Raw genomic sequence first — 17,413 nt, 5'->3', positions numbered from 1 at the left:
GTTAAACGGTCAACTGAGGAGCTGGCAAGCAAAACGTAATTGGATAAAATAGGATTTTACAGGAAGAGCAAAAAAACTAAATAAAAGCTTCTGAAACTCAACCGTTTTAACCGCAAATACGTTTTTGGACACTATTTTAGCACAGTTTTAGGCCATTTTGCATGGAAATGAGTTCACGTTTGTATTCAGTAGGCCAAAAACAGACGGGTTGATCAGAAATGTTTTGTTTCCCAGTTCCTCAATTATTATTGTTAATAATTGAGGAACTGGGAAACAAAACATTACACAACAAAACATGGGAATAATAATTGAGGAATAATTTTATTTTGATAAGAAAAACTTCCTACGACAACGTAGGAAGTTTTTGTATCAAAATAAAATGTTTAAAAGGGGTTGGTTCGGAAAGAATCAAGGTGTCTTTTCGGCGCGGAAATAGGACCAGTAGGTATTCTTAATATTACTCCAGATTGATTCGGTATATATCTCAGTAGTATTGTAAGTTATATTTTAATAGGGGTTCATTCTTTGCTGTTTCTTCTCTTTCTCTCTCTAATTTGTTATCTGCATTAGGTATTTGTATTACACAGATATGTAATTTTTTTCCAATCATAAAATTAAAAAAACTTGACTTACGACATCCTATTTACAAGGAATAAATAACGAAAATGTGAAAATTAAGATATTAATAATTATGAGCGCTACAGTCAAATGAAAAATTTATGTCTAAGGATTAGCCTGATCTTTTGACCCGCATAGGCCTGCGAGAACATTTAGTGTTTAGGATATTACCTAGAGCCTGTTGGTCACGAACCAATATATTGCATTTCATAACAATTACGGAATATTAGGCAGTGACCTACTCTTATATTTCATTCGTCGTTAATTTATTCTAGGGGGCATTAGAATTACTTAGGTCTTCTAGCCCTGTTTTCAATCCTTGTAAACCAGGCATCGAAAATGGTTTCATCCGCACCTATAGTTCGCGACAGTACTGGACTAGCGCGGTGGCTGTGCGGGAGTTCGGGGCGTTCTCTCCCTGATTGTCATTTCAATCTGTCGCGTATACTACTTACCTATAGATAGAAGAACGGTAGACTCGCGAAGCTTTGCAGTTCGCGACAGTGCATCAGGCATACCTAGACACCCTTGATTGAGGCAAACTCACATAGTTTTCGGTGCTGTCAAATAGTCAATAGACTTAAATCATCATCATCATCACCATCTCAACTCATCGTCAGGCCACTACAGACGGGTTAGGAACACCACGCTGGTCAAGTGCGTAGTGGCACATTTTGGAGAACATTTTGAAGAATTCCCAGGCATGCAGGTTTCCTCTCGATGTTTTTCTTCACCGTTAAAGTCGCACATAACTCCAAAAAGATAGAAGTGCGTGCCCGGGATTTTAACCTATAGGCTATCATCTCTTGGCATCTTGAGTGGTATCTGATATTAAACAATTTCTTTACAAATGTTTTTCTTTCTTTCAGTTACGAAACTGGCAACGGCATCTCAGCCCAAGAAAGCGGCGCTCCTCGTGCTCCCGGCCCAGAAGGCCCCGCCGTCACCGCAGAAGGAGCCTTCTCCTACCGTTCTCCTGACGGCCAGCAGATCTCCCTGACATACACTGCTGATGAGAACGGGTTCCATCCAGTTGGCGCACATCTACCAACTCCTCCTCCTATTCCTGATGCTATTCTGCAATCGCTTGAGTTCAACAGACGCAATCCATCTTCGTAAGTTATGCTCCCTTAATTTCGAAATTTTTAATCCATGATTTAGTATCAAAATTTAAGTATTTCGTGGCTCAGTCTCGTCTCCTCTCAGAATGAAAAGGGTTGGTACTCTCCAAATAGACTTCACACAACTTTGAGAGTATTATGGAGAACTCTCGTCTCTCAGGTATGCAGGTTTCCTCACAATGTTTTTCTTCACCTTTAAAGTAACTGATATTTAATTGCTTAAAACGCACATAACTCCGAAAATTTAGAGGTGTGTACCCGGGATCAAGCCCCCTTACAAGTTTCTTAAATTATGCAATTATCTTTTCAGTGGAGAGGGATCTTATAACGAGGGAGCGTACGGAGGATCAGGCGGCGGTGGCGGCGGCGGCGGCGGCGGCAGCGGCGGCGGCAGCGGCGGCGGCAGCGGCGGTGGAAGATTCGGCGGCGGAGGCTCTGGAGGCAGCGGAGGCGCAGGCGGCTATCACTATTGATCTCAATCAACCACGATTTAACTAAGATCCGTTGCTGAACCGTTGTTGAAATGTGGGTCGTTTTAATTTTAAAGTTATATTATACAACCGCAAATACTTCATACACTTTATCATCCCTCAGTAACCTTTATAATAATTTATTCAACTTGTATAAGTCTTGATCAAATCAATTTTTCCATATAAGTCGGTGAGAAAGATTTCTCCACATCCAAACTCCTAAATCCCTCATCGTAGGTTTTAAAATGGACATACCTAGGTCTCTTGTAGGAATTTCCACACTCCAGTTTAGTGTCACTTGTGTCTAGTGGCTCCCTGCAACTCGTTTGATGTTGTCTGAATCTAAAACCCTCTTATCCCTCCCCAATCCATATATGTTACTCATCTTTAAGTCCCCCTTGACATCTCCGATCTACCAGATTTGTTTTCTTTCACATTTTTTATTTTTTTTAATGATTTGTTTTTTTATTGCGGCTCTTTGTTAAGATATTCATTAAAACTAATTTAAACTTAAGCTAATTATGCATTGTCGATATAGAACAATTTTGACACGTTTCAGTATCTTTTTCTTAGTAATTAACTAATGATATTATGTAATGAAGGCTTTATTGTATTCTCTAATTTGCGTATGCTCTTACCTGTTAACTAGACAATGTTATAATTATTATTGATATATTTTAGATATGCATACAGTTATTTTTTAATTTAAGATTATTTTATGAGGTCAACGACCTCGTGTGTACAAGGACTGTGATACCACGAAACAGGCAAGCACGTATTTATTTAAGCTTATACTATACCTATGTAAATAGGCATGTGAATAAAAGTGAATGATTTAAAAAACTATTTTTCTATTACCTTTTTTTTTACCTCCACCTTTATTTCATAAATATATTTGACTGGAAACTTAATTCTTTCTGTTACTACTACGCTGATGGCAGTATATGTATTCATTTACGAGCAGAGTGACTGACGGACGCAGCCTACATCGGCGTAGGATGAGTAGAGGCCTAAAAACTCAAAGTAGGTACCTAACCAATATAGTTTTGTTCGTAACTAAGAATTAACACAACAATGTAGGTAGATAATAAGGACGAAAATCCACGGCTTGCATTGGATAGGTACCTATTGATACGGGTAGATATCCATTTTGTATTAAGCCTTAAGCTTAATTTAAGCCTCAAGTCTAGGTATAATAAGTAACTTATTAGAAAATGTAAAGTTGAAAACCTACATTTTCTTAATATACCTACAATCTCATCAATCTAAATCTGAATATTTAACTTAAATACACCCATGTATAATATTCAAGTAGATAATATTGTATAGACGGAAGTAAGAATAAATTGAATCAATAGTGATTAAGACATTATAAAATTACTTTTGCTGTTGCGTAAGCTCTACAAAAACGTGAATTATTCCCTGGACAAAAAATGAATTCTACCTACCTATCTACATAAAAAATGAAAGCGCTAGAGTCAAAGTTAAAAGTTTTGCTTTATATAACTCTAGACGACAATAATTGTATTTTAACTAAAACCACAAACTACGTTCAATCAGTTATGGCTAAATAAAAGTATATTTGCGTTAGAGTCACAATATTTTTCAAATGCAAATATTAAAATAAACTTAAAGCTGGCTTACTATACAAATCATGCCCGCGTGGAAAGGTCAAGAATACTGCATTTCCGCGCTGGATAGCCAGGCTGATCAGTTGCGCAAAAAATGAGCCAGCTCTTCTGTCACCAGACTATTAATCGCGGTGAAATGTCTCTCATTAAAGTTAGTCACTAATTATTTAACGTTACAAAAGCAAATATTCAATAAAAATCGGTCTAATCGCGACAGAATGTAAATCAAGTCCAAGTAATGATTTTTTCTACTGAATTTGCTATTCGGCATTTGTAGGTATAGATAAAGACAACTGCTGCTCCCGTATCTCTGATGAGTGCTACTACCTCAGCATAGCTAAGTTAAACCAGAGCGACAAGTTAAAATATGCTTCAAATAAAAAAAAGAAACCTATTGCGCAAAAGTGTACAAAAATTAATGTTCTGTGCTCAAGAGTATCTCATTTAAAATTTAATAATTCATAATACTTATTTATTTCAAGAATTTTCTATATCTTTTCGTAAACCATATTTTCTAATTTTAAAAAACCTTATTCGACCATGCCAAATTCAAAACAAAAAAAAATTCAAATTCAAATTCAAATTCAAATTTCTTTATTGCGAATATGGGTAAACAGTGCAGATATTACAAAACAAAAAGGTACAGCCAAATTCTGCCTATTAGCATGCAATATGTTATGACTTATGATATACCGAACAACGTGTACATAGTTTTGATAAAATTAGTCAAATTAAATACTTAGTCACAAAAAAATACAAATTTAAATGATAATGTTACAAATGTCAAAAATTAAAATAAAACTAAAATTTCTCTACAAGGTAATCATTAATCGAATAATATGTCTTTTCTAACAATAGTTTTTTCAATTTTATCTTAAATAAAGGAAGTTCTCGTGTCTCAATTATATGTTTGGGCAAGTGATTATACAAGAGTGGCCCAGTGGCAAAAAAACTTTTGGAGAAATGAGCGGTTCTACTAGGAGGGTGCCGCAGTTTAAGCACATGCCTTTTACTATTGAAGTTTTCATATAAATTCAAGTTTTGTTTAATAAAAATGATAGTCTCATAAATATATATACATGGCATGGTCAAAATATTATATTTCTTAAAATAGGGTTTACAACTGTCCGTAATTTTTAATCTAAATATTGCCCTTAAACATTTCTTTTGCGCTTTGAATGCAGCCTCTTTTTCTGTAGAATTACCCCAGAATATAATGCAATATCTCAACAGTGAGGCGACATATCCATGGTAAACCGTTAATAGTGTCGAAACATCAACCGTTTTACCCAACATATAAAGCGCATAGGAGAATTGGCTCAACTTAGTGCAAATATGAGTTATATGCTCTTTCCAATTTAGATTACAATTAATATTCAGTCCTAAAAATTTCGTTACATTTACTTCGTTGATAGGTTTGCCCTTATAATTTATATCCAAAGCACGCGACATTTTCTCTCTTAGTCTAAAAGTCATGATGTTGGTTTTATCTAAGTTAATTTTAAGTTTGTTACAATCCAGCCAATTTATGATTTTGTCTATGGTTAAGTTAATATTACTTTTAAGGTCGTCTATGTTTTTGTTTGCAAATATCACAGTACTATCATCCGCAAATAATACCATGTTATGGTGAGTCACATGTTTCGGTAGATCATTGATATAGATGATAAATAGTAAAGGACCCAAGATACTGCCTTGAGGTACGCCGCGCTGAATTACTCTCGACTGTGAATGGTAATTAATTTGCTTTTTATTTTTCCAGCAGACTGCAGAAATCTGAGTTATTTGTTTTCTATTAGTCAAATATGATTTTATAAGGTCCAATACATTTCCTCTTACACCATAGGCATTAAGTTTATTTAATAATATGTCATGGTCAACGAAGTCGAATGCTTTGGTTAAATCCATAAATAAAGCACAAACTGGAATTTTACTGTTTAGATTATGCATAACAGTGTTAAGAAATTTATAAACTGCCATATTTATGCTTTTATTTTTACGAAATCCAATTTGTTCATCTGCAAAAAAATTATTTTTCTCAAAATAATTATTTAATGACTTATAAATAATTTATTTAAAAACATTTTCGACCTTCATTTCATATGTTTGCAATTTATTTATTTTCAAAATTGACCATCTACCGTCAAGACAAATCTAAGAACACCTCATTTATTAAAATTGATCAACCAGCTTAGGCTGTAGGTTGCCATTTTTAATATTCTATGCAGCAGAGGATCAATTGAAATACATTTTGTTACATTTCAATAGCCAAGACATTAAAGGTGAATATGGCCTTGCTCCTGATCTAAAGTCAAACTATTGCTGGCATATTTGTCTTGGCATTTCCCTATTATCTTAATATATAAAATTCTTCTGTACATGTCACTCAACTCCTCCTAAACGGCTGGACCGATTTGGATGATATTTTGTGTGTATATTTCAATGAGTTCCTGGATGGTTTGAAAACACAATTGGTTTGCCATTGAAATTTAACTTCAACAATGGGTTTGTGCAAGTGTACCTATTTTAATGGCTCAATATTAATACAAAACATATATTTTATCAGTAATAACTTTATTCATAAGTTATACATAGTTGCATAATTAATAATTACATAAATTCAACACATTTACGAGTAAGTTGCCACATATTCACTGAGGTTCTCGCGACCATCAGTTTAGAGATCCTTGGAGCCTAGTAGTAGTTGCGTTGGCCGTTGTAAGAGCCTTCATTTCTGAAAAAAAATTAGGAAAATTAGAACATTCATGATGCGTGAACTACAATGTAACACCCAAAATTATAGTTATTTAGTTGGTTTGGAAATAGACAAATTGTTGTACATATTATTAACTAGCTACCCCGGTGAACTACGTACCGCCTAACAGTCGATTCAATTTTTTTAATTTTTTAATAATAATAATCTTTTATCGCACAGTTTACAGCTGTTATACAAAACACAAAAATTAATAATACAGTAAAAATTAATCTTGTCTGGCATAAACCCGAATACGTGTCTGTGGCGCAAAACTGTCCCAAAAAAGGGGAATTTTCTCTCCGTAAGAACAATCCTCGTACTTCAAGGAATATTATAAAAAAGAATTAGCGAAATCGGTTCAGCTGTTCTCGAGATTTGCGATCAGCAACACATTTAGCGATTCGTTTTTAAATATAGATATGTGCAAAAATTTTCTCTGAGCATGTTCGCTTCGCATAGACCACTTACATTTAAAGATACAAAGCATATAAATTATAATCATTATTTTTAAAAGCTTTGTGCACCACAAACGCGCCTAAAAATGATCGCATACCGCGAAATCTGCAGTAAGCACAATAGCCACCATTCGTCGCAAGAATGTGCACGCATTGCAAATAAGCTGAAAATATTGAAAATGCATATTGTGACAGATTCAATCGCATTGCAAAGATCAAAAAGCTGATGACAAACAAAAAGCTGAGCGGTGGTGTGGGATTTTCAATACTAAAAATGCACTACTTGAGCCTGTTGCGCCTTTTGCAGCTTTTGCGGCTTCTTGGGGCTTGCAGGTCTGGCAACCGTATGCGATCACCTTTAGATAGCATGTTCTATAATGCTTTAACTATTATTGTACGCGGAAATGTTTCAGTTATGCAAATTCTATTTGTTACGTCAAGGCAAAGATGTTCAAAGAAGGCGCGCTTGCACCCGCGCATAGTAATGGACCACTTTGTCAACGACATATTAAGTATTATGAATTAAATTTATATGCCAAGCCTAGCGTTTCTAATCCCGTCTCCCCGAATTATTTAAAATACAATTAAAACGCCTTCAGTAAAATATAATAAAAAGTAAGAATTTTGGAAAAAGTTTTATATTTTCTATATTCTACACCGCGATATTGAGCCATATCGTAATTAAATGGGTGACCGTCTTTAACAACTGTTTAATAACAAAAATTCTATATCGTGATATTAGTAGTAAGTAAGTAGTGTGCAGAAGGGTCTGTGAGCGTACCGGATTATTTTATCCGAAAAAAACTACTGAGTAAGGGGAGAAGTTTATGTGATTAATGAGAGAAATCTCGACCAACGATGAGGAATATATCTACATAGTTATTCCTCATCGTTGGTCGAGATTTCTCTCATAGGAGTTTCTGCCAGTTAGTGTATGGATTTGTATCTACCTTTTATCTTCCACGATCTACCTAAAAATCATCTCTTGGAAGAGACCGGGATAGAAAAAGCAAGTTGGAAAACAAATCGAAACTTACGAAGGATGCTGTCTGTTGTACTCAAGAGAGCGGAGGATAGCCTCTGGGATCGGTGGTGATGTGGGGATGTGAGAGCCTTGCGGGTGGAAGCCGTTCTCGTCGGCGGTGTATGTAAGGGAGATCTGCTGGCCGTCCGGCGCACGGTATGAGAAGCCTCCTTCAGCCGTCACTGCGAGTCCTTCGGGTCCAGCTGCACGGGGCGCGCCGCTCTCATGCGCTGAGATACCCGTTGGTGTGTCGTAACTTAAAAGAAAGACAAGAAGCTACTTTAATTTTTTACTTTGATATAATGATTCGGTGATACGCTAATTTTCTGCGCAAAGGATCAGCCTTGATGTCCAGCCACAATTGGGGTGGGGACGCCCGCACACCCGCACAGCCTCATGCTAACCCGGAGCGGGATAGCGCGGGTGACGTGCGGGTGTGTAGGGCGTCCACCCGCCTCATACCTCGATTGCCATCTCGACCTGTCGCGTACTATACTTAATACAAAAAATAGAAAAAAAGTATAATGAAAAAACATTTAGTAATTGTCAACTATTATGCTTACATTTATGAAGAATATGAATACCTTTAGTATCGTTCCTGGAAAATTAAACCTTCGCTAGTACCTATGCCCTGGAATGTATGACTGGTTGAATACCAAGAACAAGACGTGACTAATCTAGAGGCTTTTAAAATTGTCATAGGGAAGATGGAAGAGCCATTTCAAAATACAGATTTAAATATGAAACATGAAAATTTTAAACTGTAAATTGAACTGTGTTTACACTTTCTTTACATTAAAGTACCTCCAAATAAACCAAGACAGGTAGGTACTCTAAACAATAGACGGTTGATAACTCTAGATTATTTTCATAATAACGAGCAAACGAGCAGGCCATGAACATTTGCAGAGGGACCAATGCGTTGCAATGCGAGAATGTATAATATTTTCAAGGCTTAGTAATAAAAGCAAGTAAATACACAACTTTCACAAACTAGTATTTTGTATATGAATTCAAAAACTCAATTTTGGTCAAACCACGTGTCACAATTTATCAACGCTGCAGGCGATTATTTCAAACTAAATTGAAACTCGACCCGGCCACCTAACAAAATAAATATTGCCTGGAACTATATCCGATTACTATTCTCTATGTATATGCATAAGTACCTATAGTTCGCGACAGTTCGACATGGCGTTACCCGCGCTTTCCCGCACCGGGTTAGCGCGGGGGCTGTGCGGGTGTGCGAGGCGTCCCACTCCAATTACTATGTCGATCTGTCGCAAACTATACTAACCTATTCTACCAAAGCCAGAAATACAGAATGGGTAAGTACTAAGCCTTTATGAGAAACACAAGAATCATACTCCTTAATAATTACACCCAAGACCATCGAGTATGGGAATTTTTTAAAAGACAACCCGCTACACGGGTTATTTACTTATTTAGGAAATAGACATGTTTACCGTTTGAGATTATTACGATTAATAAAACTTTTCTTTTGTATTTTAGTAGTGTTTAAATAATTGCATAACTATATTCGATTAATACTGTATTTTTTATTTATTGAACTTTAAACAAACGTTTAAATAAGTATTGAACCTATTACTACGATAAGTAATTTTTAGAATGTCAGTATTCCAATGATCGAAATTGCACTAGAGGCACACCCACAAGATTGGTCCATTATTCATAAACTGCAATTTAATATCTAACCTGAAGCGGTAACTCCCATCGCCGTTGTTCACGTTTTCGAAACGGAAAGGCGCGGCGTTGTTGCCCCCTCCGTTGTAACCCTGCACCAAGTGATCTAGCCGAGCGCCAGATGCCAGGGCCACTGTCACGGAAACCAGGATGATCTGAAACGTTACCATACACAACATATTATTCAAGAAATACACAAATAAACCCTAAAATACTTACACTTAAATATCAGAAGGTAGCCTGAATAAAAAAAACTATTAATATTTTTTTCCTAACGGAATACTCCGGGATCTAGCAAGGCAAAATCACCAAATTATTCTTGCCAGACGTCTTGCCAACGCACGGGTCCCGAGTAGACCACCTATGATTCACGCTACGGATATTTGAGAACTAGTGCCAATCACAAATAGACTAATCGAACATTTGTGGACCACACGACGTCCACTCGTTGACCACGCGAGGTTCACTGGTGGCGGCGTCCACACGTGGACCACTGTGAACAACGACTAACGAGTAGACGCCGATCGACGAGATGGTGCTGATCGGGTACCGGGTAGCTCTAGAGAGCTATGACACTTAAGCTCAGCGACAAACCTTCAGGAGGCTTCGGCTCCTCAAATACCGAGCAAATAGTTGAGCATATCCTGAACGAATGCCCGCGTTTTGACGCACGTTGGCGCGTGAAGTACGCTCCAGGTCGAGATTGACGCAGAAAAGTTCCAGCACGCGTCAGAATTTTTTGTCATTGACAACTTCTGAACTGATAATATACCTACGGCAAACCTTAAACACTGCTATGAGAACACACTTTTCATCATGATCAACCCATCGCCGGCCAGCTACTTGGCCATAGTCCGCCAGGCTGGCCAAGTGCGAATTGGCAGACTTCACATATTTTTGAGAGCTCTAGACATTTCCTCAGATTTCCTCACAATTTTCTTTTCCGATTTCCTTCACCGTTAAAGCATATGATAAGCACCTACTTACTTGCTTAAAACGCACATATATCTGAGAAGTTAGAGGTATGTGTCTGGGGATCGAACTCCTGACCTTCCGAATAGAAGACGGACGTCGGATGTCTTAACCACTGGACTATCACGGCTTGTTGGGAGCACACATATATCACCAAAAATGAACACATTATCTCTATAGGTTCAAAGAGTACTGCAAATTACACTACTAAGTACTAACTATTCATAGTGTTCGAAACTGTATGAATTTATTGCCTTTAATAACGTCTATATTAAATAGCTTACCAGTTTCGACATCATATTTCAGTTAGGATTAGAGTATGTACGGCTAGATGGTATATGATGCTGTGAACTCTGGCGTTGGAATACATAATATACAGGGATGTTCACGTTTTATATCAGATGAATATGCCCTTTCGGCAGGTTGCCTCACCTTGCGTGCATTGTTGAACTGTTTAGGAATGCTATGGGTCAAAATCAGACTTACAGCGATAAAAGAGTTGCACTTATTTTCTTATCAATTATTAACATATTACTTAATTTTATTTATTTTTATTATTATTTTTATTTATTTATTACTAGCTGATGCCCGCGACATTGTTCACATGGAATTAGGGTTTTATAAATCCCGTGGGAACTCTTTGATTGTCCGGGAAAAAAGTAGCCTAAGTCACTCTCCAGATCTTCAACTATACCCATGCAAAAAATCACAATAATCCGTTGCTCCGTTGTGACGTGGTGGAAGGACAAACCAACAAACCAATAAACCAACAAACAAACACACTTTTGCATTTATAATATGGTAGTGATTATTCTCTAGTTATTGATGTTAAATATGTATTTTCTGTAAGCTGTCTAAAATTTGCTCCCCCTTGGCAGCTTGCTGGAATCTATGATATACTTAAATATTACAAAATGTTGCTCTAGACTTCGTCCACGTAGATTTAGGTTTTTAAAAATCCCGTGGAAACTCTTAGTTTTTCCGCCATAAAAATTTGCCCATATCCGCCTCAGAGATGCACGCTACGAGTATTTCTGTACCGAAAAGATGATGATCACGACGTCATCCATGTGCATTTAGGATTTTAAAAAACCCGTAGGAACCTCTTGATTTTGTGTGACAGTAAGTAACCTATGTCCGTTCCTGGGATGCAAGCTATCTCCGTATCAAATAACACTTCACTTTCTTATTTGTAATAAGTATTAGTATGGAAGTATGGATGCTACGACAAAACTTAAAGCTAGTCGTAACTAGCTAATTAGTTAAACCAATTTAGTATATTCACGGACTCGGATCTTGTGAGTGCGTAACCGTCGCGAATCTAAAATCGTTAGCACCAGCTGCCTTCTTTTAGATTGCGACGCTATCGCTTATGACATGAATATTTTTTTCTCAGGGTGCATAGGATGCCCCGCCGCGCTTTGCTCTCCACGCCCACTCTACAAGGTGACGATGTTAACCACCACGATAAATGCCGTTTTTATTTGTTTCAGAAAACTTTCGGAATATCAAAGAATTTAGATCCTGTTCATCTTTTTTTCTATAAATAAAATGCCTTTATTCTATGAATATCATAACAAATCAGATACTTCATAAAGTAAGACGTATACCTATTTTCCATCCTAAATCTTTTGATGCCTACTGGGTACCGCCAATCTAACCTATCTACTTAAGTGCTTAGTGTTAGTGTAAGTTCAGAATTAGGTACCTCTACATGAACATAGGAACCGGAACCTTAAAATTAAACTTATTTTTATTCTATGAAATGTCAGCGTGAGACTCGGAAGTCACCTGATGGTAAGTGACGATGCAGTAAGAACGAGCTTGCTTGGTAGTAATATTGTCTTTTTACCCTAAACTTAGTTAGTACTTACCTACCTACTTGTAATAATCTGTGCCATAGGTTTTCAACGAAGTCGGAACCGAAATGCTTAGCGGTATGACTAGCCGATAGAACAGATAGCCGAAACCTCTAGAAGCTACCAGAGCCGACTTGACTCTATAATCAAAATTCTAAATTGGTCCAGCCGGGAACCAAACCTAGGTCCTTCCACGTAATAATATGTGGTCCTGTACATGTTACAACATAAAAATAAATCAACTTATTCCGGTTTAACTTTTCTGGTGGGAGGCTTCGGCCATGGCTAGTTACCAAAGCCGTGCCGCCAAGCGATTTGGCGTTCCGGAACAATGCCGTGTAGGTAGAAACCAAACGGGTGTGGGTGGATAAATAAATAAAAAACTGCCATTCCCCTTCCAGGTTAGCCCGCTTCCATCTGGACTGCATCATCACTTACCAACAGGTGAGATTGCAGTCAAGGGCTAACTTGTATCTGAATATATATAAAAAACAATGGACCATATACCTAAGTAGCTTATAATGGATACGTTTGTCAGTACCATGTCTAATATTTTAATGCCTTGCTTGTATACACTGACAAAAGCCGCAGATAAAATCAGTGCGAACTGAAAGAGATTTATAAACAAGGAAATTACAAGTGCTTGCATAACTGGGACACGTGCTGAGTTGCCCATATACAGATAACATCAGCTCCAGCAATAAATCATGATTGTGAACGTCGGCTGATCAACGCTACGCATTCGGAATTTTGAGCAAATGTAGAGCAATAAGTAGGCTTACTTGTGAGCTAACTCACACAGGGAAGACTTTCCGCGCGATTTCATGGAGAATCCACACCTGCGAGCTCGCAGGTGTGGATTCTATATGCTATATGCATGCCACATTTCAGCCCGATCCGTCCAGTAGTTTGAGCTGTGCGTCAATAAATCAGTCAGCCAGTCACCCTTTTAACAATTTCTCAATTTTTTTAATGTATGCTCACCGATATTTGAAAAGAATCTTTTTTAATCGACAGGGGATGCTTCCGTGGTGGTCCCATAAAAAATTCTGGATCTAACTCCTCAATCCTGATGCTGCAGGGTTACTGCCCACCTAAGTTATCAATATTAAGGAAGAATTTATAGTGAACTAATATTGTAGGTACCAAGCAACAACCTTATGTTTGGACTCCAAGTCCTAACTCCTCAACCCTGATGATGTAGCCATACCGAGCCAGCCCGCTTCCATCCTGGATCTTAAATTCTTAAAATGCTTCGGCCGTTGACACTGACTACCAGGTAAGGTTGTAACGGCTTTGTTATCGAATAAAATAAATTAAATACATTTAACTGCTAATTTTTGTTTTAGCCTCTTTGATTAGACTTTATCGGAGACACTAGGACATAAAACAATCTAAACGATTAAAAATTTACCTAAGTGAGTTGCCACAAAATCTTTAGGCGTAGTTCGAACAAACAATAAGTACCTACCTAGTTTAAAGTTTGTTCTACCACTAAATAAATCTGCACGGTTTTATTTCGCCATATGAGCTCAGCCTTAATCAAAACACACTCCTCTGAAAACATCGTGATGTTCTTGTGGTCAGATTTAACTGAAATGTCAAAAGATCGCAGGGTCAAATATTAGAGGATTATGATTTAAATGCACCTATTATTTAGAACTAGATCCCTACAGCTACGTTTTACTAGTTATTATCGTTTGTACCATTGCAACTTTGTTAGCATACTTAAACCAGTACGAAATATATGACATGATATTAATATTATAGATATGATGTACCAGTTGGCTCTAGAGCCTAGAGCCAATTGGTACATCTTAAGATAAGGTCAAATAAATTAAATGTTAAACCAAATTATGAACATCTGAATAACTCTTTGAAGAGGAAGATTATTGCACAAGATTTCTAATCAATCTAACGAATCTTACATAAAAGATAATCCTAGCATTCCAGGTCAAAATATGACGGTAGGTAATCCTAATAAACCTTGTAAAATAATGCAATCTGTAATTAACTTGTAGAATTAGTCGTCAATGAATTAGGCACACTACTAGCACCATTAATAACACAGCTGAGGTAACAGCTAATGATAGTATATTGAAAAGATGCCAGAGAGATGCCATAATATTAAAAGAGCGCGCTATGTCCTGCAAAATGAGCACAACCTGACTGATGTACTGGTGAGATGTAATTTATTTATATTCTCTTCGAAATAGTATTAGAAAACACTTCATGCATTGCCAGACACACTAATTGTCTCCCTGTGCTGGGGACAATCCGCAGATAAACTTTCAGCTTTTGTAAAATAACAAAGGTCTGGCACGCGCTGGCCCTCTCAATTGATTTTTGTCACTTAGTAGAGCACTAAAACCTACTTTTATTTGTCGGATATATCACAACATTTACAGTAATGTAACAAATGTAAAAGAAATAGATATATTTATATAAGTTTACATAAAAATGTTTACTAGCTCCAAATTCACGTCGTTGAAATCATTAAGTCAGGCCTTTGGCTTCGCCGTAGATTGAGAGGTACATTGTGACGATAGCGGTCTCCTCTGATAAGCTGACACTATCTTACTAATAATTGCTGAAATGCACAGTTTCAACAAAAGTAAATACCTAAGTTAAACTAAGTAAAAAAAACTTGGGGGTTCTATCCCAGGCACGCACCTGTAAATTTTTGGAGCTATGTTAGTTGTTAGGTATGTTTTAAGCAATTAAATATAACCTGCTTTTCGTGAAGGAAAACATCGTGAGGAAACCTGCATGCCTGAGAGTTTTCAATAAATTTTCTCAAAGGTGTGATGTTTTCCAATCCGCACTCGGCCAGCGTGGCGGATTATGGCCTGAACCCATTTCGAGAGGAGACCATCTGTCCTCAGTAGTGGGCCAGCGATGGGTTGATCATGATGATAGATTTAGCCAAACACAACAATTACCTACGATTGTAGCAATAACAACTTTTTATTAAGAGGGTTGCTGAACTGTGTATGAGGTTTGCTGCTCCAGCAATTTAGCACCTCTCCGAGAGAAACTTTATAAGTTACCTCTAAAGGACAGAGTGACACTTCATGGGAACTGACATTTTGGTAAGTAACAAAACGCCCTGCTTAACGGACCACCAGCGGCTTATACTGGGAGATTGCATGACTTATTAGCATAATGCTTACAAGATCAAAACTGTGCTCATTGTGCCTGTCTTCTGTGACAAATTACAACAGTAATTTAATTATAATAAATACTAAAGTGATACTTACTTACTAGCCGACTCACCCCGACTTTTCCTGGCCGGAATTTCTGAAAATGCTTAGGTACTTATCTAATGGAGATCCGGAGAGAGAATAATTGCAGGGCCAAGGATTCTCCAAGGCACGGAGGTAAAACGTTACCATCATTCTAACTTAGAGCTATTACCTACCTAGCTAGAGTTAGTACTTACTGACAGAGTTTTTAACAGAAAACGGGTATCTTACTATTCTTGGCCCGACGACCCGGGTATTAATCCTAGGATCTCGTCATCCGCAGTCGAAATTGCTAACCACTAAGTACTGGCAATTGACCATTCCTATACTTTGTTTAGACAATAAAACAATTAATATGCACCATAAATTCCATGTAAGTGGGATTCTATAAATTCTAAAATATAATCGTCTTTGGCACGGATAACGCATAAAATGTTATTAGGAATTCAGCTCTCGAATGACTCCGCAAGTATTCGCGGCCAGTTAGAGGTAAACGGTCCTTCGCGAGTGTTTTTGAACCTTTGTTTATGTCCTACATCAATGAAAACTTTATTTTTTAAACTACCATAATCCTAAGTCTCGTGATCACCCTGCAAACATAAATCTAACTCTTTTATTAATGAGACCCAAATTGTTCTGTTTTTGTTTAAATTTTCACATTTTACGCTTTAATAACACTAATCCATACTTCCAAACTAATTTTATAGCTATACTAATATCTTATACCATATTCTTCTTCTTCTTCGCTCTGGGCTGGTTTCTGCACTTAAACGTTTCCGTCTTTTGTGCGTGCATTGCCCCTCCCCGCTGAAGTCTTCACTCCAGCCATCCAAGCTCGCTCCATCAGAAGCCGAGTAGACCTTAGAGTAGATATACCATACGAACTTTTTAATTTTCCGGGATAAAAAGCAAATGTGTCACTCTCCAGGACGTTGTATTATAATATAGTAAACTTTAAATTCTCCGTTATATCGGTTGTAACAAACACGCACCTCCGTAGTGATTTAAACAAATCATTCGCTCACTTTGAAAGTTTGATGCGTTGTACGGCAATCTGCCAAAACTATACCGTATAATAAAATTGTAGTGCTGTACCTTGTTGTACCAACAGTTTATTAAATAACATCAATAAACTTGAAATAATATAAAGGTGCCTTATGCGAAAAAGTTTTGATATGATTTCTGGCGCAATTATTCTGATATTTAGTTCTCATTGATGTCGACACCACGCCTTAGTTCTGTAAGTAGTTCTGTAGATTGTAGTAACTAGCACTCCTATCAAAATAGTACCGTTAAGTGATTTAAGGTTGTGGCACAGAATACAATATTATTAGATATGGTTGTAGTATGATACCTTGTAGAAGTCAATAGATATAGGTATACCTTGAAGTATTTTAATATAATATAATATCTAGGATATGAAATGGCCTTTACTTATCAGGCACAAATCAAGAGAGCTCCTTGCCTAGTCTGTAAAAAACCGGCCAAGTGCGAATCAGACTCGCGCATCGAGGGTTCCGTACTCGGGTATTTTTTTCGACATTTTGCACGATATATAT

The 17,413-nt window shown here is 37.1% G+C and overlaps 2 protein-coding genes across 3 annotated transcripts in view; one reads left to right on the top strand and one right to left on the bottom strand.

Annotated features, from left to right (window-relative positions):
• The window catches only part of LOC117987434 (pupal cuticle protein 20-like), a 34,717-nt gene extending 31,671 nt beyond the window's left edge, over window positions 1-3,046 (top strand). The window contains exons 4-5 of the mRNA XM_034974445.2: window positions 1,488-1,733; window positions 2,050-3,046. Coding sequence (XP_034830336.1) covers window positions 1,488-1,733; window positions 2,050-2,212 — 409 coding nt within the window. The 3' untranslated portion in view covers window positions 2,213-3,046. The remainder of the gene's footprint in view (window positions 1-1,487; window positions 1,734-2,049) is intronic.
• A 3,388-nt stretch (window positions 3,047-6,434) lies between these two features.
• Window positions 6,435-16,808, bottom strand: LOC117987381 (pupal cuticle protein 20-like). Of its 2 annotated transcripts, none has more exons than XM_069502616.1 (4): window positions 16,581-16,808; window positions 9,791-9,933; window positions 8,088-8,330; window positions 6,435-6,574 (listed from the first exon to the last, which is right to left on the bottom strand). In XM_069502616.1, the coding sequence occupies exons 1-4, from the start codon at window positions 16,647-16,649 to the stop codon at window positions 6,535-6,537; spliced, it is 495 nt and encodes a 164-aa protein (XP_069358717.1). In that variant the 5' UTR covers window positions 16,650-16,808; the 3' UTR covers window positions 6,435-6,534. The 2 variants fall into 2 exon arrangements, with proteins under 2 accessions (XP_069358717.1, XP_034830272.1); XM_034974381.2 differs by lacking the exon at window positions 16,581-16,808 and adding an exon at window positions 11,035-11,108.
• Window positions 16,809-17,413: the final 605 nt, after the last annotated feature.

The sequence above is a fragment of the Maniola hyperantus genome, chromosome 13, assembly GCF_902806685.2.
Source record: "Maniola hyperantus chromosome 13, iAphHyp1.2, whole genome shotgun sequence".
NCBI lineage: Eukaryota > Metazoa > Arthropoda > Insecta > Lepidoptera > Nymphalidae > Maniola > Maniola hyperantus.
This window is presented reverse-complemented; position numbering and strand designations above follow the sequence as displayed.